Raw genomic sequence first — 20,832 nt, 5'->3', positions numbered from 1 at the left:
ATGGCGATGATAATTTTTCTCACCTTCATTATGACTGAATTACTGCCACATATCACTCTACCAACAATGCAAAACCCCAATCACTGTGGTCATTCATTATCAAATATCTATTACATACCTTGTATGAATGTGACCTTAACGGATCATTTATTCCTTCTTCTGTTCAGTCCACAAGCATTCAGTGAGCACCTACAAAGGCCCCCCACCTCTGAACAATGCAACCAATTTCTGCCCATGGACACGCACAGCACTCATTTTCCTGGCTCTCAACTTGAAAAAGAGGGAGGGCGAGTAACTGCAGGGCACATGGAAGGATGTGCAGACCAGATGCAAAAAGCTGGGCCCAGCTACCCGCACCACACTCACTGTTAGTAGTTTAATTTTAGGAAGACAGCATCACCTGTCATGCCAAATTAATGTGATCCATGCAAATTTTCACGGTTTTCTAGCTGCGCTTGTAAAATAATCTGCAAGTATGCAATGATTTTATATTGATGTAGGGGCTTTAAGAACAGAGGATTTACAGCTGATTTTAGGTTTTCACACATTTAGGTCACGTTTTCCTTAAGCTAAATGAAAATGCAGGGGGTTGTTTAAAAGGGTTCTATTACTCAAGTTTGAGGAACACTGAAGTACACGCTAGGTTTTCTGTGAGATGCTGAAACAAGTAACTGGGTGCCTGGGCTACTGGTCCTTTACAAAGCAAACAGAAGAGAAGTCTCAAAGGAAAGGCGTGACCCTCTCCACTGACGTTCCTGCTGTGGGTGGCCATGCTCTCTGGAGCAGACCCTGCCTGGGCAATGCTCCAACAGCTGAAGCGTCCTTCAACAGCTGAAGGATGCCATGTGATTCCTGGGGCTGAGAACTGGCTTGGTTGGGTCCTGCTGGACTCCCAGAGTCCCAAGCAGGAGCTGCCAGAGACTTGGAAAGAGGCAGCAGAAAAAAGCTGCCAGGAGAGGCTAGGGTTTGTGCTGAGCGCCGTGGTACAGAGCGGCATTCAGACAGAGCCGCCCTGTGCAGAGCTCTCAGCAAACAGAGCCCCAGGACAGGACGCCAGGCTGTGAGTGGTGGTCAGGATGTGTCCGGACTGGTCTACCTGCTGGGAGGAGGTGGGCTCTGAACCTCTCCTCTCCAGCCAAAAAGACAAAGCCCCACCCCAAATTCAAAACAGCTAGGGATCAAGTTAGAGGGACAGTTCCTCATCAAAGCAAATAAGTACCTGTACCATTGCAAAAGCGGAAACAGACTTCTGGGCAAATGCTGGACTACTTGACAGTCTAATAAGACGCCCTGAGAGTCTGGACTGCTTGTAATAAAAATATTTTTAAAGTTATGTAACTGGGTCACTATGGAGTTTTTCCCTTCTTGTAAATATTACATAATTACATGAAGGAAACACATTTGTTTAAGGAGGGGAGGGAGACAAATTGGCTCAAGGTTGCTACAAGATCCCTTCCACAAGGTAATCTGGGAAATAGAACTGCGATTAAGCCCTTTAAAAATAGCCTCATTTCAGGAAGTCTGTTACACCAAGGTTGCTATGTTTTGCACACTGTGGGCTCTGCAGTGTGGGGCTTCATTCAAAGTCCTGTGAGTAAAAGCGCTGCAGCCCACATATCCAGGGTATTTCAAGCACTCTTCAGTTGTTTTGGAAACCCCAGTCTTCAAGGTAAAAATCAACTACACAAGTCAGGTTTGGTTTATTTTTCATTTCTCTTTGGGTTTCTATCTCCTACCATGAAAAGGATACATACTACCTCTATTTGGTGCCTGGAAAACAGAAAGCCCCTTTTGTTTGACTGTTATTTTATTTCAGGGTAGGGGACACAGAGAAGATGGAGTGACGTGATCTGGGAATTTTCTTCAAGGCAGCGGCACGCCAAGGGACCCCAAATGTAGTGGAGACAACGGTGAATGATCAAGCATACCTGTGACAGCAGATAGAGAGACACCGGCAGGCTAATTTTCGGCCGTTCTCCTCCCTAATGGGTTGGAGAGGAGAGAGAGAGAGAGATCAGATCACACCAGTGAGCAGCACAAAACACACAAAGCCAAAGCCTTCTGTGTGAACAGAAGCTCCTCCATGGCCCCAGGGCTGCCCTTTACTGGTGCTGGCCAAAAGTCCACTCTGCAAAATCCCACTCAATACTGTCTGCTGCCCTTTCCTGGTGCTAGTCAAAGGTCCATTCTGCAAAATCCCACTCAATACTATTTGAAAAGCCACTATTTTTCCACCTGAGAAACCTTTCACCATTAGTCACAGATGAGAAGCTGACCCACCAGAACTTGCTCCTGAAGTTACCAAGCACGTTCATTTCCACCAGCTGGGGCACTAGACACCCCAGCAGGAGAGGTCCCCAGGAGGCCTGTTCTTTGGAAGGTATTTTCAAAGCGTGGAGTGGGGGAGGAGGTTTAGGGCATTCAGGCTTTGGAAAAGCCCCTCATTTATACTGAACTTCAAGATCCTCCATCTCACACCCACTTCTCTAATGAGAGAAGAATCATTAGGCCCTCATTTTGCAGCCTAAGAAAACAGCTCAGGTTAACTGCTTTGTCCAAGGTCAGAGTTAGAAAGGGAAGAGGCAGAATTTGAACGCAGGTCTGAAAACTCCAATTCTCATACTTTGTCTCTGCCTCCCAGAGCTGCCTCTGTTAAAGCTAAGGAGCTTATTCACTTTTACAGTCTTCTCACACACACACTCTGTCTCCGTCTCAGGAAATAAGAAGGAAAGGAAAATCAGTGTGCTTTGAAACGAATCTCCTTCGGGCTCAAAACCTCAGTCGTCCTGGCCAGCCCTGGTGGCCCATACCTGTAATCCCAGCACTATGGGAGGCTGAGGCGGGTGGATCACCTGAGGTCAGAAGACCAGCCTGGCCAACATGGTGAAGCCCTGTTTCTACTAAAAATACATTTTCTTTTATTTACTCATCTGTAGTTAGAATCCCCCAAACTCCATCCCCTTGGGGCACCCCTGCATGGTGACCAGCTGGCTCTGTCCTGCATCCTGCTGAGGCCCCCTTACCTCCAGAGGAACTACACAGAGGCCTCCCCTCTGGAAGCAGCATTTCTCATAGGGGAGGGGATGGGAGGGGGTGAGGGGGCCTGAGAACCAGCAGCACACAATCAAAATCACCTGAGGGACAGGTGAGCCATGCAGATTCCTGGGCCCACCCCAGAGCAACAGAACCAGAAGCCCTGAGACTGGGAGAGAAGCTGAGGCCCTGCATGTTACCAGCCACCATCCCCACTGGCCTCTGGGGTCTGCTAACAGGGAACAGTCTCCACCCTGGGACCATTTCGTGTATGCTCAATCCTGTCCCTCCATGCTGCACAAGTTCTGCTGCCATCTGCATCTTCTCCAAATCAACAACCTGGCAACAACCAGGAAAAGTTACCAGGGAGGAGAACACCTCCGGGAAGGATGTGCAGAAACCAAAAACCTACATTTGGAGAGGTTTCCTGTTTCCTCCTGATGTCAGTAATCCTTTCTCATTCATTTTTACAGTCTTCTCACGCACACACTCTGTCTCAGGAAACCAGAGGAAAAGGAAAGGAAAACCAGCGTGCTTTGAGAGGACTCTCCCATGGACTCAAAACCTTGGTCCTGGAAAGCACAGTGACTCATGCCTGTAATCCCAGCACTCTGGGAGGCCCAAGCAGGTGTATCTCCTGAGGTCAGGATTTTGAGACCAGCCTGATCAACATGGTGAAATGCTGTCTGTACCAACGAGTACAAAAATTAGTCAGGCATGTTACTATGAACCTATAATCCCAGCTAGTTGGGAGGCTGAGGTGGGAGAATCGCTTGAACCCAGGAGGCAGAGGTCGCATTGAGCTGAGATGGCGCCATTGTACTCCAGCCTGGACACAAGAGGGACACGCTGTCTCAAAACAACAACAACAAAAAAACAAAAATCTCAGTCCTAGTTTGCAATGCTCAGCCCCACTCCAGGGGGACTGTTCTTTCCCATTTCTGAAGATGGCCTTCCGCCAGAGGGAGCCATGGGGCGGGACCCACCTTGTCCTGGTTCTCCAGTGAGTACACGTAGAGGGGCAGGAAGAGCCTGTTGAGCAGGTGGTCCGTGAGCACGTCGTTGAGGAACTCGCAGTTGATGATCAGGATGTCATTGAGATAGTGCAGGTGGTCTAGGTGCTCTGCCACCAGGTCGCTGAGCTTGCCCCGATTCCGGTGCCTGCCAGGAGAAATGACCACCTCAGCCTAGAGGCCAGCGCTTGGAGCCTTTGAGACTAACATCAATGGCCTGAGACTTAGGTCACTGGAGGTTCATCCATTTAATCAATATTTGAGTTAGTCTCAAGAGACACTTATCGTGGCCCCTGCTGGGGAGATACACAAAGGGATAATGGGCAGGTTTACTGTAATCAATTTCAGGGAACTGCTCGGGTACCTCCACTCTCTGGGGGCCTCAATATCATCCCTCCCACTATCACAGCCCCCCTAGAATGAGGTAAACAAAGCAAAATGCTGCTAAGCTCTTCCAGCAAGCCACCGCACAAGCACAATCACTAGCCATTGTGACAAGCTTCCCCGGCTCCCCAGATAAGCAGCATTAATGGAGCAATAAATCCACTGTAATTAAAATGCTCCAGAAGAGTTCTAAAGAGAAAAGCAGGCTACCCCAGTGGCCCTGACACATGCAGGCATACAGCAAAGACACAACGACCCTCCCCCAGGCCCCTGCCCTGGAGATCTTGGTCTCCCTGCAGTTAGCAATAGCATGCTGGGTCAGGGGAGGGGGTGGTCAGGGTAGCCGGGTAATGTCTCTTGGGTAGAGTCAGTCTCACACTCTAGAAACAGCTGGTGGGGACGCTTTCACCACCCTCAAAGCAGTATGCTGCAAATGCTAGCTAAGCGTTTTGTTTGTATTGTAATTATTAACCCAACTGATAGATGGCCATTTTTGACAACAGCAAATTAAAAAAATAAAAGCAAATAGAATTCAAAGTCTCCTGTAAAGCCACCACTCACAGATATCCACTATGAATATTTTGGAACTTATAACCCTAATGTCTGTGTTTGCTACACTTCCACCTCTCCCAGTGGCAGTCACATCTAAGGTACAGACATCACATTTCTATCCATCTAACGGTATATACTTGAGAAAAATAAAGTAATACTAAGATCAATTTTGCTTCTTTTATATAATTCTCGATAACTATTCCTTTTATTTACTTATTGTTTATTATGTTTTGAGACAGGGTCTCGTTCTGTCACCCAGGCTGGAGTGCTGTGGCGTGCTCACTGTAGCCTCAACCTCTCAGGCTCAGGTGTTCCTCCCACCTCAGCTTCCCAAGTAGCTCAGATTACAGGCACCTGCCACCATGCCTGACTATTTTAAAATTTTTTTTGTGGGGGGTTGGGGGGGGTCTCACCATGTTGCCCAGGCTAGTCTCAAACTCCTGGTGACCCTTCTGCCTCGGCCTCCTGTAATGGTAGGATTGCAGGCGTGAGCCACTACACCCAGGCCATTATTTCTTATACTTCAATAAGATATTTCAGCTGGGTGCAGTGGCTCATGTCTATAATCCCAGCACTTTAGGAGGCCAAGGCAGGCAGTTCACTTTAGGTCAGGAGTTCAAGACCAGCCTGGCCAACATAGTGAAACCCCCACATCTACACAAAAAATTAGCCACACATGGTGGCATGCCCCTGTTGCCCCAGCTATTCAGGAGGCTGAGGCACGGGAATCACTTGAACCTGGGAGGTGGGTTGCAGTGAGCCAAGACTGCACTACTGCACTCCAGCCTGGTTGACAGAGCAAGACTCTATCTCAAAAGAAAAAAAAAAGAAAAAAGGTATTTGGTAAATATTCATAGCAAATACATGTTGTAAAGCCCAATAGCATAACAAATGCCTATGAATCCACTGTGCACCTGAGACCTAGAACATTAATGCCCAATGTTTTGCACTTTTCTCCCACTTAGTAAGACACTTTGGAACATTTTCTCTAATGGTATATTTAATTTGCCTCACTTTTTAATACTTTGGTTTAAAAAATACCAAAGTAACATATGCAGCAAGGTTTAAAACTCAAATTGCCTTGATATGCTGATAACGAAAAAGAGCAGCTCGTGGCCCCGTCTCCTCCACTTTTGTTTTTCTTTCTTTTGAGACAGTGTCTTGCTCTGTCACCCAGGGTAGAGAGCAGTGGGGCGATCTCAGCTCACTGCAACCTCCGCCTCCTGGTTTCAAGCAGTTCTCGTGCCTCGGCCTCATAGCTGGGATTTCAAGAGTGTACAACCATGCCTGGCTAATTTTTGTATTTTTAGTAGAGATGGGGCCAGGCTGGTCTCCAACTCCTGGCCTCAAGTGATCTGCCCGCCTCGGCCTCCCAAAGTGCTAGGATTACAGGTGTGAGCTACCACACCCTGCCCTCTTCTACTTCTCCCCACTCTTTAGAGGCAGCTGTTTCTGCAGGTGGTTCTTCCCATTTCCTAGAAAATCTGCGTGGACTTCTATTTTGCAATTGAGACGTTTCAGGTATTATCTATTCACCTCCTGTTATGACGGAACTCTTCCATTCTCTCTGCCATTTCCCCCCAAGTAGTTATCAGCAATTGGGGTTGATGCTATCATAACATTCAATGTGCAGCCAAATAGAGGACTATGATTTCATTTCCTTGCTTGTATAACTTTGCTCTTTCTGTAGTGAAGTGTCTCATTATGTCTTGTATCCACCACTGTTTAAATCCACAAGGCTTCTAGCTTTCCCAGTTGCTCAGTCAGGTCTGCCATCTACCCATCCTTGCTTCTTTCCCCATATCAGATCTCATATTCTATCTGCCTAGCTCCCCTCCCCCAGGACAATTCTTTTCTGGTCCCTTTAGCATCCTGACCCCAACTGGATGCACCTTTCACTAGACCTGGGCAAAGCTGTCACCCTGGAGTAGTGGTTCTCAAGTGAGGGTGATTTTGCCTTAAAGGGGACATTTGGCAATGTCTGAGGACATTTTTGGTTAATACGACTGGGGAGGGGTGCTACTGGCATCTAGTAGGTAGAGGCCAGGGGTGCTGGTAAAAATCCTACAATGCACAAGACAGCACCCACAACAATGGTACCCAGTTCAAGAGAGACAAGGGAAAGAAACCCTGCTCTGGAACTTGTAGTCACCCCTCTAAGAACAAAAGCACCATTCTCAACATTTTTTAAAAAGAGATTTATTGAAGTGTAATTTACATACCATAAAATTCAATTATTTAAGTATACAATGTAATGGTTTTTGATAGATTCACAGAGTTGCCCAACCATGATCACAGTCAATTTTAGAACATTGTTATCCCCCTGCAAAAAAAACCCTTATGTCCAGGCGCGGTGGCTCACACCTGTAATCCCAGCACCTTGGGAGGCCAAGGCAGGCAGATCACGAGGTCAGCAGTTTGAGACCAGCCTGGCCAGTATGGTGAAACCCTATCTCTACTAAAAATACAAAAATTAGCCAAGCGTGGTGGTACATGCCCGTAATCTCAACTATTCCGGAGGCTGAGGTAGGAGAATCACTTGAATCTGGGAAGCGGAGGTGCAGTGAGCAGAGATCGCACCACTGCACTCTAGCCTAGGTGACAGAGCAAGACTCCGTCTTAAAAGAAAAAAAGAAAAAGCCCCTTACTTGGCCGGAAGTGGTGGCCCACACCTGTAATCCTAGCACTTTGGGAGGCTGAGGCAGGAGGATCGCTTGAGCCCAGGAATTTAAGATAGGCCTGGGAAACATGGCAAAACCCCATCTCTACTAGAAATCAAAACAGTTTGCTGGGTGTGATGGCATGGGCCTGGTCATCTTAGCTACCTGGGAGGCTGAGGTGGGAGAATTGCTTAAACCTAGGAGGTCAAAACTACAGTAAGCCATGATCATTCTACTGCTCTCCAGCCTGGGTGACAGACCAATATTCTGTCTCAAAAAAAAAAAAAAAAAAGCCTGATACTCATTAGCAGTTGCTTCCTATGTCCCCAGACAGCATGCTAGCCCTAGGAGACCCCCAATCTACTCTCTGCCCCTATAGATTCACCTACTCTGGGCATTTCACTAGGCCTAAGGCTTTGAGGTTCATCTACACCGTACCACATGTCAGTGCTTCATTCCTTTTCATTGCCAAACGCTATTCCATCTTACAGAGACGACACTTTGCTAATGCTTTCATCAGCTGACAGAGCCCCTAGGCCTTCTCACCAGCTGCCTAGCAGCCCCATCTATGGCTGTACTGAATTGATTTACCCCGCCTGTTCTGGGAGGTGGCTGACTTGTTTCCAGCGTTTCATTATTACCAACAGGTTGGCAGAACCTTTTAGAGTATGGAAGTCCATGCTCTGCCCACACAGAGGTAGGGAAGTGCTGTTCTTGGGTTTCTTTTTCCTTGATGAAAACAGAATTGTTCCCTAACTGCCCTGTTTACATACTGAGTGGCCCTGAGGGCGTCACTTACTCCTCATCCGTCTGCACGCAGTCATCAAGTTCGATCACGTGGCTCCCGATGAACCAGACCAAATTGGAAAAGTAAGGAACTGCAGTTTTATCTCGGATGTAGTGCAGCATGGCCTGGTTGTCCACTGAGAAAATTCACAGAAGAAAAAAAGTCAAGCTACCAAAAATAACTTGGGGGAGATTTTAAAAAAAACACAAAAACAAAAACAAAGCAAAACCCAAAACCACAATGAAAAAGCCCTCTGCTATAACCTGAAATTGTCTGTCTTTCCCGGAAATACTTGAAAATGTGTATCTTATTCATAAAACTATAGTCATCAAGGCAGTTCTTGTGATACACTTAAAAAGAAATTAGTTGGGCTAAACATTGATAGTGCATTGGACAGCTTACTTATCAGTGGCGGATTGAGCTAGACTACACTGAGAATTACACCATCCTCAAGCAAGGTTCCCATATTTACATATAAGGATAAATTAAGAAAGCGGAAAACCAGAGGTTAATAACTTACATGACACTGGAATAAGGAACACAGGAATCGTCATTGAAGGAAAGGCAAAAAACAGACAACAGTTAAGAGGGTTAGGAACTGGGAAGGTGAGAGAGCTGCGCAGAGGGAGAGACGCTAGGGCAGGAGGCATCTGCATGGAGATAAAAGGTCAGAAGGGGACAAGAGAAAACAGAGCAGAAGGCAGCAGACCCAACTGTGGCTTGGACCAGGGTGGCAAACTTAGAAGCCTGCCAGGTTGGTTGGTGGCCAGGAGGTCCAGCATGTGACCTGGGAGCATGGGCTTTGACCCCAAAGGGGCAGCTGCTTCTGTGCCCGCCAACCCCCACCCTGCAGGACTGTGGACCTCGACTAGCCAAATCTACATCTTCAAGGCGCAAATCCAGATTACCATGCAAGACCTCCCAATTTTTAAATACTGGCAACTATATATTTTTTTCAAAAATGAAGCAAATTAAAACACGTCTGATGGCTGGATATGGCCCACAGGTCCTCAGTTTACGACCCCTGGATGGGTCCAGTTGGGCTCTTAGAAAGGTTCTTAAATTTAATGTAAGCCCAGTGCTAGGCTGGAGTTAGGAACCCCTACCCTAATTAGCAAGTAATAACATTCTGACTCACAGAAGTCAAAGCCCTTTCATCCCTAAGAAAATACAGTTCCATCTCCATTGTGGTGGCTCCAGGGGAAATAAGCCAGGCATTAGGCAGAGAACTTCCAAGCATCGCCTTGGAAGGACAATTCCAGTTCAGGAAACCTTGGCCAGGCAGCCTTTGTGTCAGTGCAGCAGAGAGCAGGGAATGGCTTTTTCCCTGGGGCAATCTTTTGGGCATTAAGAACATTTTGAAAGAAAGGAGGAATTTGTTAGTGCGGGGCTTTGCAGCCTGTTGAGAACACAACATTGCCCCCTGCTGTTCACAACGTGACATGCTTTTATGTATTACTTAAAAGTCAGATTACCCCTTAGCTGTATTAAAGTGTATTTCACAAGCCAAAACACAAAAAAATTTAAATGTCATATTTAAAAGAAAACTTTGCTTCCCCAAATTCTGTAACACAGCCACTCTAAATCCCACACATGCCTCTCTTAGGACATTCTACTTCTGGGTGGCAGCATGAGCAAGACTTGGACATGCCTGGAGAAGGCAAGAATTTCCAGGAGTAGCCAGCTAAATGCTAGGGGACTCCATGTTTTTCGTGAGAAGCTGCCACGGCTCATCATCAATGTGCTCCCTCAGTACACTCCGAGAACCATAAGCACACACACATGGGAGTGAGCGCTTGCTGCCAAGTCAGAAATCTGCCAAGGCACCAGCCCATGAGGACACTTACCTTTATAGACATTCAAAGTTATGGTTCTCACAGCAATTCTAACCATGCTTTCAGGGTGATTGAAAAACTTGATGGCTTCTGTGTACAGGGCAAAGTCATTGGTGTGCTAAAACAAAAGAATTAACAAAAACAAATGACGAGCCCAGAAGCCAGGCCTGGCCCCACCCCAACTCTCTGGATTCCAACACAGACTTCAGAAAGAAAAAAAAAAAAAAAAAAAAAAAAAAAGGTTGACAACGTGAACCGTAAGTCAGTGGTTCATTCCCCATGGGGAATGTGGAAAGGGATGGGAAGGCAAAACCACAGAAGAAACAGAAAAGTCCAAGTCTGTGTGGTGGTGCACGTCTATAGTACCAGCTACTTGGGAGGCTGAGGTGGGAGGATAGCTTGAGCCCAGGAGCTTGAGGCTGCAGTGAGCTGTGACTGCCACTGTCCTCCAGACTGGGCAAACAGAGCAAGGCCCGGCCTCAAAAAACAAAAGAAAAAAGAACAGTAGTAGTGGCAGTAGTAGAAGTAATCATTTATTCACTGGGTGGGAGTAGCGGCTCATGCCCAAAATCCCGCACTTTGGGAAGCCACAGATGAAGGATCACTTGAGGTCTGGAGTTTGAGACCAGCCTGGGCAATAAGACAAGACCCCATCTCTACTTTTAAAATGGTAACTTCAAAAAAAAGGAGTCCAGATAATGTCAGACCTGGGTTCCTTACCTCTTCTACTGCTTCTAACCTGTGCAATGCAGTATTTCTAAACCTCTGTTTTTTCATCTATAAAATGGGGATAACACCTATTTTATGGTTTCCAGGATTAAATGAGATCATTTCTGATCTCATGCTTACCCCAGCACCTGACAGCTAAGAGGTACTCAATGGGATGTGGGGAGACATGAGGCGGAAAGCTGGAGCCTTCGGAGAAAGTTTTCTTTGGAAGTTAAAAACAGACACGAGAAGGGAAGCGATCTCATCAGGGATTTCAGCAGTGACGCATGATTATGCAATGTTTGGGGGCAGGGGCAGCCACCCTGTGACCATGAGGGGTTGAACCTGAGGACAGATACCTGTACAGTCAGCAGAGCAGGAAGATGGGAACGCCTGGGTCCTTGCTGATATGGTTGAACCACAGGATGAATCAGCCCCAGCACAGCCAGTGCCTGGACCTTTTGGTATGGCAGCTACATTGACCTTATGGTTCAAACTGCTTTTAGGTGTGAGGACAGGAGCAATTGATCTATTTAAGTTGTTTTAATAATTCTCCCAAGGAGTGTCAGGGACATTATCTTACCAAGAATAGCAATGTCTATTATTTCAGGGAGCCATGTACATACTAGGCACTTTGAAGACATCATCTCATTTAATTCATCCCCTAATAACCCTACAAGATACATATTCTCAGTCCCATTTCTCAGATGAGGAAACTCAGATGAGATTCAGAAAGGGTCTGGGACTTCCTGAAGGTGACACAGGGGGGAAGTGGCAAAGCCAGCCCTGACTGGAGTTCCCGCTTTTCCCAAAGGGCAACACTTCCCCAAGACAACCTCTAGGCATGCCTCCGCTCTGCCAAGTAAAAGGCTCTCAGCACAGACTGAATTTTACATTAAAAATGGAAAGGCTGGCCCGGTGTGGTGGCTCACGCCTGTAATCCTGACACTTTGGGAGGCCAAGGTAGGAGGATCGCTTGAGCCCCAGGGTTCCAGACCAACCTGGGAAACACCGTAAGACCCTGTCTCTACAAAAATTAATTTTTTTCAATAGAAAGGTAACTTACATAATTTTTAAAAAGAGTTTTAAGCATGCCAAAGTCAAACAGTGTTGCCGTGAAAATCCAAACAAGCACGTACCAGCTTTGTAAACAGACACACGACCACCCAGACCTAAGGCGCTGCTGTAACTGATTTGGCTTCACACCTACACGTGCCCCTCTGGCAATTACTTACCTCATTATAAAAGAAATGGACAGTGTGGTTGTTGAGTTTTAACGAAAGTGTTTTCAGAAACGATATATAATAGGCCATAATCTCCTCATCGGAAAAGTCAAATTTATGAACGATGATAGAATTTACATAGTTATTTGAGAGCAAATAATCTAGAGGGAGAAAACAAAAGAAAACAAAACAGGTTAATTCATGCTGCAGGAAAGATAAGCCAGGTAATCAGCACATGACCACGTTAATGTACTTGAATCAGGTAAGCCTCTGGGTTGCTGGGATTAAACACGCTAACTGGAAGAGCTTAACTTTTAACCAGCAAAGAGATCATCTGTGATGCACAGTCACCAGGAAGTTCAAAGGCATCGCCAGAAAACAGCCCTTCCCCGCCCTCCCATGCCAAATAAAAAAAGACACTCCAACATTTTTCTTTTCATTGATGGCAAAGTTCAACAAAGAGCTGGGGGTGGGGGAGACCGGCTGGTGTGTGGGCATTTTCACAAACCACCCATAGATGAGGATAAAAAGCTGCCCCCTTCTGCCATCACAAATCACATCATCAACTCTGAATGCCACAACAGGCCACACTGGGGTTTTCTCCCTCCTTATATAGGAACATGATTTCATAAAGGTCACCTGCTGAATCCCTACATGGCGGGCACTGGGCTGAGTGCTTTACATGACCATCAACCATCACAGGGTCCTGCAGGCTAGGACTCATTCTTCCCATTTTGCAGAAGAATCAAAACATCTCAGAGAAGTTAACTTACCTGAGCACAGAGAGTCACAGAGTAGAGATTCAAACCTAGGGTCTGATGTCAGAGCCTGTGCCTGTCAAGCATTACGGGGGCCCAACAATGAAAACTGGATGAGGGCCCAAGGGTCAACTGAAGAGCAACCCCACTCCCCAGCTCCTAGCACACTGCTCTGCGAATCTCCTGATCCTGACATGTTTGCCACTGAGCAAACTAGCTTTTAAAGCTGTGCTGGCCAGCAAAACACGTGTCTCGGCCAAAACTGCAGTTCAAAATCTTGGTGTTGGGCCTTGTCAGGCACGTTTCCCTCTGTTCTCACTGGCCACCCTGCAAAGCAAGGCACTGCTGTCCCCTTGCCTGTCCTTTGGGCTGCTGGTGTGTGAGCACTGCACCAGCTCACCTGCCCTGTCCCCAAGACAGCTAGAGGCAGAACAGGTTTGACACCTGTGGAGGGCATGGTTTGGAGCCTCACTACTCAGAGTCTGGTCCTCAGATGGGCAGCACTGCAACCCCTGGAGCGTGTCAGACCTGCAGGATCTTGGCCCCAGGCCTGCCCCACCGAATCAGAATCTCCAAGGGTAGACCCAGCGCTCTGCATGTAAGAAGTGTGCAGAGCTTCCCATGCGTGCTTGTGTTTCGGAGGCTCTGGGTTCAATTACGGCCTTGGACTGGCTTGCTTGTGTCCACATCTCGCCCCTGCCACTTCCTAGCTGTGTTGTGACCTGGAGCAAGCTGCTGACCCTCCCCACGCCCCAGGTTGTCTGGAAAAGAGAACAGCAGTACCTTCCTCATAAAGTTGTGGTAAGGATTAACAGAGAAAATGCACAAAAAGCCCTCAGGACAGCATGGGCCACAAAGCAAGAACTCAATAATGTTAGCTCCCATTACTCTTATTACTGTTACCTGGAGATTGAAAATCTCAACTTTAGCCAGGTGTGATGGTGTGCGGCTGTGGTCCCAGCTTGAGCCAGGAGTTCAAGGCTGCAGTGAGCCGTGATCACATCACTGTAGTGCAGCCTAGTGACAGAGTGGGACCCTGTCTCTAAAAACAAATCAAGCAAAGAAAATGTCTACCATATTCCCGGGACTGAACACAGCTGCTCGGGGGTGAAGAGGAAATAAACCATTAAGTTACTTGGAGTCGTCGAGGTACCTAACCGAGGTCAATCAAAGTGTTACTCAACAGTCTGTTGGGAATCATCAAAAACACCACAAAGAGGAATCCGGGAGCCCGGGATCGTGCGGAAGCCACAGTGTGGGCCTGTGGCTTGGTCCTCCCTGGAAGCCAGTTCTCCGGGAAAGCCACTGCATTCAGAAAAGCCACTGTGCACTCTGAGCAGGAATGGTACGCAGGCTGTGCGCTCTGCAGTCTCACAAGAGCGGTTTTCAAAATCTCCGGAGTTTAAGAACTCCTGAGGCAGCGCTTGGGGACCCTCCTCCCAAGTGAGGAGTTAGTGGGTCTAGGGCAGGATCATAGGAAGCTTAAATTTTTTAAGATGAGTTATATACATCACATTTCCCCAGTGGACAGCTTGACATATGTGGAACTACACATACACGTACATGTACACTATGGTTTGGCTGTATCCCCACTTAAGTCTCATCTTGTAGTTCCCACAATCCCCAGGTGTTATGGGAGGGACCAGGTGGAAATAATTGAATCATGGAGGTGGTTTCCCCCATCCTGTTCTTGTGATAGTCAGTTCTCCCGAGATGTGATGCTTTTATATGGGGCCTCCCCCTTTGCTGGGCACTCAGTCTTCTCCTTGCTGCTGCCATGGGAAGGAGGACATGTTTGCTTCCCGTCCTGCCATAATTGTAAATTTCCTGAGGACTCCCCAGCCATGCTGAACTCTAAGTCGATTAAACCTCTTTCTCTTATAAATTACCCAGCCTTAAATCTATCTATGTAAAACACTTAAGTGTACATACATTCTCAGAGAATGGACCAATACAACATACATATGTGTTTTACAGACCCATGAGAATACAACATACATATGTGTTTTACATATATACATATACCTAACAAACCCTAAGTATCCAGCATGATGAAGTTTTACATATACACACAGCGTAAGCACCATCCAGATCCCACATCTGACACTCCCAGCTCTCCAAGAGGCTCCCTCACGCCCCTGCCCAGTCGGTACCTGCTACTCCCATGCAACCCCTGTTCTGCTTCTAGCATGTTAGACTCGTTGTGCCTGTCCCTGAACCTCACCTAATGGAAGCAGACAGTGCTCACACTTCCTATGTTTGGCCCCTTTCGCTTATGACCACATCTGAGGGCTTTCCAGGTTGCTGTGTATGCAGAGGTAGTAGTTCATTCCTTTTTTTCTTTTCCTGTCTTTCTCTTTTCTTTTTTGCTATATAGTATTACATTCTCTGAACAGGCCACAGTTTATTTATCCACCTGGAAGCTAACATGGGTAACGTGTGGCCCAGGTGATTCTGATGCCCAGAGCACTTCTTTTTCATTCTTTGTCATTCTGGCTGCTGCTGGGGACAAGTAGGGAAAGGTAATGGGCTGGCAGGATAAGGAGCTGTTGGTCTGTCCTACTGAGCCCTGTAGTGACTGGTTAGTGGCTTCTAGGCACCAGCAGCACAGACATCAAGCTGGGAGCTTCAGATGTACAACTGTAAGTCTCTTAGCGGCACCCTGGAGCTGGGACAGCGACAGGCTCCTCCACTCCCCAGCAGGGACTTTTCCAGGGCCTAAAAGAGATGACTCTGTGGGTGGCGGGGGACCACCATAAGACAGCTAGAGGCGCCTCTATTATCAGACTGGGACTTTTCTACTACTGCCCCCTCACTGTGGCTGACTTTCTGTGGTATCCTTTTCTAATAAACCCGGGAGACTGTACGTAATCTCAGTCTCTCAGGACTCTTGTCACTTAGGTCACCGACCCCAACAGCCAACAGGTGCACTTGTGAAATGGCTGCTTGTAAGAGTGAAAAGCTGGAAAGCACCTAAATGCCCACGGTCAGGTTAAATAGATTATGGCCAAGCTGCAGCTCCTAAGCCAAAGCAGCCAGCGTTACAGAAGGGGACAATGAGAGCTCAGACACGCTGGGAGGGTGGGAAAGAGAAAAGAAAAGAGCAGAATGGCCAATGCACAATGGGTTGTGAGGGTGAAATCCTGCAGAAACTTGACTATGTTTTTCAAACGTTTGGCTTTTTGTTATTTGACAATGAGGACATTTTTTTCTTTGGTGGTTAGAAAATAAAATAAAAGCAAAGGTCATCTATCCTCCTCATGCCTTACAAATCTGAGTTCTGTAAATGTGCAATGATTTCTACCCTTTTTGCAGGGCTTATAAAAGCACTGTGGTGAGGGGCTATAAAGCCAGGGGCATCTGCCCAGGTTTCTCACAGCAGGGCACCCTTTTTGGTCCCAGGACAAGAAAAGCCACATATATTTCATGACCTCACTTGTAGGGAGAAACTAAAACAGTCAAATTCATAGAAGCAGAGAGTCTACCAGGGACTGGGGAGGAGGGGAAATGGGGAGATGCTGATCAAAGGGTACCAGGCACGATGAGTAAGTTCCGGAGCTCTCACATACAGCACAGTGACTCCAGTTAATAACCCTCCTGTGTTACAGACTTGAAATCTGCTAAGAGGATAGGTCTGACATATTTTCATCACACAGTGTGGACACACACCCCTCCCCATACACACACAAATGTGACATGATGGATGTCAATTCCCTCGATTGCAGTGATTATTTCACAATGTATACATATTTTTGTTTGTGTATGTGTATATAATAAATCAAGCTGTACACACTAAATATATATACTTTTTAAAAGTCGTATGATTCAGAGAAACCCTCTAAAAGCCATAAGCTTTGACTGCCCCACCCCCATCTCAATCTAGTTGCCCTTTGCCTAGCTGTGCTTTGAGAGGCTTCCCAGGGCAGGGAACCGAGGGCAACGCAGCCTTAAAAGAGAAAACCGACGCCATGGCCACGTCCTTTCCGCCAGACCCCGTGCCTCGCTCTGCACACCTGCTCTCATGCTCACGCCTCCAGCCACTCTGCTGCATCCACTGTGCTCTCGTCCTGACAGATGCAGAGACAGCAGCTCGGAGCCTTCACTGTCCTGGCGCATGCAGGGAGCCTGGGACCTGGTTCAGTCTGAGTCCAGGGTCTGTGCTGCTGAGTGGGATCTTCACCTCAGAGCTTTCAGAAACCATAGTCATTTCACATCCAGTGAAACAGGTGCTGGTAACAAGGGATACCATTTACGGAGACAGGAGTTGGCCCATATTTGTCAACCTGCAGTCACCAAGCAGCATTACGGCATCTCTGAGGCAGCAGCACCACCTAGCGGCAGCTGTGAGAGCCATCACTAAGCAGTCCTTTCTCTCCCTCTTGGCCAGAGGAATGCCACCATCTCTACCTCCTTCTACGCACTGCACACTTTTTTCATACCTGTCCGGGCGACTTAGAGCCTACCTCTAATAAAGACATTTGGCCACTTGTTCCCCACTTCTGGTGGGCAGAACCAGGGCTCGGTGAAGTCACTTTGGAATAACAAAGCTAGCACTCTAGCATGGAGGATTAGGAACCAAACCAGGGTTTCTCAGCCTCAGCACTGGGGACAATTTGGGCTGGTGTGGAGACCTATCCTTAATGTATAGTAGCATCCCCACCCTCTACCCACTAGATGCCAGTGGCATCCCCAAGAATGTCTCTAGATGATGCCAAGTGTCCCCTCGCTGAAGACCACTGAGCTAATCGCCTGGGATAAAACCCCTCTCTATTCTGGCTTTGCTCTATTCTGGCTGGCGCCTGGGTGTTAAAACGAAAGCACTGATGGCACGTGTCTCTCAAGGGTGGTTACTACGGATGAAGAAACTGAGGCTTAGTGAGGGCAGGTAAGAAGTTCAGAGTCACACACTCACTAGCCAGGTGGCAGGACTGAAGCAGGAGGGTCAGTACCAAAGCGCACACCCTTGCCTGCTCTCCAGCCGAGGTCTTCCTTGTCCTGCTACTTCCAGCGTATTCTGTTGGCTGATGATTCAGTGACCCCAACTCTTTAACAGCAAGTCATAAAGAACAGCAAACACCCCCAACATCATCAGCAGAGGGGAACCCTCTCACGGTACTCACTACACAGGGACAAACACAGGGTTAGGGACTGAACTGTGTCCCTCTCAAGTTCCTACGTGGAAACTCTAACCCTGCTTGTGACTGTATTTGAAGACAGAGTCTTTGGGGGAGGAAATTAAGGTTAAATGAGATCAGAAGGGTGGGGGCTATCATCCAATAGGACTGGTGTCCCTTTAAGAGGAAAAGACAGCAGTTGCCTCTCTCTCAATCTCTCTCCACTCACACAGATCAAAGGCCATGCACAGCAAGAAGGTGGTCTTCTGCAAGCCAAGAAGAGAGCCCTCACCAGAAACTAACCCTGATGACAACCTGATCTTTTTTGCTGCTGGAGACAAAATCTTGCTCTAACACCCAGGCTGGAGTGCAGTGGCGCAATCATGGCTCACTGCAGTCTCCACTTTTTTTGACTTAAGCAATTTTCCCGCCTCAGCCTCCTGAGTAGCTGGCACTTCAGGTGCACACCACCATACCCAGCTAATTTTTACGTTTTTTGTAGAGATGGGGTTTCACTCTGTTGTCCAGGCTGTTCTCAAACTCCTGAGCTCAAGTCATCTGCCCACTTTGGCCGCCTATTATGCTGGGGTTACAGGCATGAGACACCATGCCTGGCCAGTCTTGGACTTCTATCCTCCAGAACAGTGAGAAAACTCATTTCTGTTGTTTAACCCACTCAGTCTATGGTATTTTGTTAGGGCAGCCCGAGCAGACTAATATACTCAGGAAGCACAGACAGAGAAAACCATGCCACACTTCACCCTGCTAGATGCCCAGCAGTACAGAGGTAAATACCAAGGAATGTCCTTACAAAGTGAGGTCTCGTGACTGATATTCTCAAAGAGGATGTTCAAGGTCTGCAGCAGCTGAACGCACACATAACGGCCCGATTTTTGCCGCAGGATGTTCAAGAAGAAAACAAACATATTCTTCTCCAGGAAGAAGCTGGGGAGAGAACGGAAAAGGGTCAATGGTTTGCTTCCACATATGGAAACTGAAATTATTATCTGGTTTCATTCACAACACAAGTATTGCTTTCCCCCAAGGTATCTATAGACACAACAGATCATCCCACCCATTGTCATCTGCCACAACGGAATTCCCAGGAAAGGGTAAGATAATTCTAAGTATTAAATGAGTTTTAGAGCTGGGAACAGTGTCTCATGCCTGTAATCCCAGTACTTTGGGAGGCTGAGGCAGGAGGATCGCTTGAGGCCAGTTTAAGACCCAACCTGGGCAAAATAACGAGACCCGTCTCTACATAAAAGAATAAAAGGCCGGATGCAGTGGCTCACGCCTGTAATCCCAGCGCTTTGGGAGGCCAAGGCAGGTGGATCACAAGGTCAGGAGTTCGAGACCACCTTGACCAACATGGTGAAATCCTGTCTCTACTAAAAATGCAAAAATTAGCTGGGCATGGTGGTACACACCTGTAATCCCAGCTACTCAGGATGCTAAGGCAGGAGCATTGCTTGACCCTGGGAGGTGGAGGTTGCAGTGAGCAGAGATCACGCCACTGCACTCCAACCTGGGTGACAGAACTAGACTCCAGCTCCAAAAAAAAAACAAAAGAAAGAAAAGAAAAAAACAATTAGGCGGTGGTGCATGCCTGAAGTCCTGGATACTCAGGAGGCTAAGGTGGGGGCATTGCTTGAGCACAGGAGTTCAAGGCTGCAGTAAGATATGATCAGGCCACTGAATTCCAGCCTGGGTGATAGAGCTAAAAAAAAAAAGAGAGAGAGAGAGAGACAGCTTTGGTTCCCAAATTGTCAAGTCCTAGGGGAAAATAACTGGAAAGAAATACACAGGTACTGATGTGGTGGAGAAACCCTGCTAACCCATTCCTAAGTCTATTTCTGCCTTTCTCCTTGTGGATAGGGTACATGTGTGTATGCAGCCTAGCGGCATTGGCTCCTGGAGATACACGTTGGCTCTTTCAGTCTTGAAAAGGAAACAGACCACCCCGTACCTTTCTTTAAAGGAAGAGAATGACGTTTCTAGTCATGTGTGTGTTCTCTGTACTCACACGAAAACTCTTGCATTTGGGACACTCAGAAGGAATGAGGTGTGCCTGCTGGTTGACTCAGCTGTGGGTGCCTCCCTGCCCTCGTCTGGCATCTCCACAGTGTGGGGGGGTCACGGGCCTGGAACTTACTCAGCGCTGCCTGATTCTGTCTGAATCCATGAACGGGTAAATGAATGAATTTAAATGGCCTAAAAAAGACCCTTTCAATCTTCTCCAACTCTGAGAGCCCGTCTGCCTGTAAACGCCATTCTCGTCGACCTCCAGAGTATTTCTGTCATTTGGCCTATTTTGTCTACCTTCAGTTCAAGTTACATAAATCAGTGACTCCTCAGTGTCACCAGCAAACTCACTGCCGCACTGTGACCAACTTGGAAACTCGTTAAAATGCCTGTACCTGGATCTTGCCCCACGGATTGACTCAGTAGGTATAGCACAAAATCCATGAACCTAGATTTTTTAAAATCTCCATAGGGGAGTGAGTGACTCCATAGAAAATCAGCTGATTGTAGGGCTGGAGTGCTTTATAATACCAGAAAGTCACAAGTGCTCAAAAAACCAAGGGAAGAGAGCTTATCAAGGGGACACAAGAACCAACCTGAAAGAGCTCCTAGTGGCCAAAGCTGAAACTACTTGAGCAACAAAATAATAACACATTGAATGACACTGAATTATTACCCAGGAGTATAAAATATCCACGAGTCCACAGCAATATAAGCAAACGACTGCATAATAACTGAGA

General features: G+C 47.3%; 1 protein-coding gene across 7 annotated transcripts in view; it reads right to left on the bottom strand.

Moving 5' to 3' along the window:
- The window catches only part of CLEC16A (C-type lectin domain containing 16A), a 226,635-nt gene that overhangs the window by 188,511 nt on the left and 17,292 nt on the right, over window positions 1–20,832 (bottom strand). For 4 of the 7 annotated variants that reach the window (XM_017539972.1, XM_037742517.1, XM_017539971.1 and 1 more), the window contains exons 3-9: window positions 18,879–19,012; window positions 12,208–12,356; window positions 10,277–10,382; window positions 8,950–8,955; window positions 8,442–8,565; window positions 4,020–4,194; window positions 1,929–1,982 (exon numbers count right to left, since the gene is read on the bottom strand). In XM_017539972.1, the coding sequence (XP_017395461.1) occupies window positions 1,929–1,982; window positions 4,020–4,194; window positions 8,442–8,565; window positions 8,950–8,955; window positions 10,277–10,382; window positions 12,208–12,356; window positions 18,879–19,012 (748 nt within the window). The remainder of the gene's footprint in view (window positions 1–1,928; window positions 1,983–4,019; window positions 4,195–8,441; window positions 8,566–8,949; window positions 8,956–10,276; window positions 10,383–12,207; window positions 12,357–18,878; window positions 19,013–20,832) is intronic. The other 3 variants (XM_017539970.2, XM_037742516.1, XM_017539973.2) reach the window with 1 other exon arrangement.

Source organism: Cebus imitator, unplaced genomic scaffold (genome assembly GCF_001604975.1).
Source record: "Cebus imitator isolate Cc_AM_T3 unplaced genomic scaffold, Cebus_imitator-1.0 Scaffold122, whole genome shotgun sequence".
NCBI classification, from domain to species: domain Eukaryota; kingdom Metazoa; phylum Chordata; class Mammalia; order Primates; family Cebidae; genus Cebus; species Cebus imitator.
This window is presented reverse-complemented; position numbering and strand designations above follow the sequence as displayed.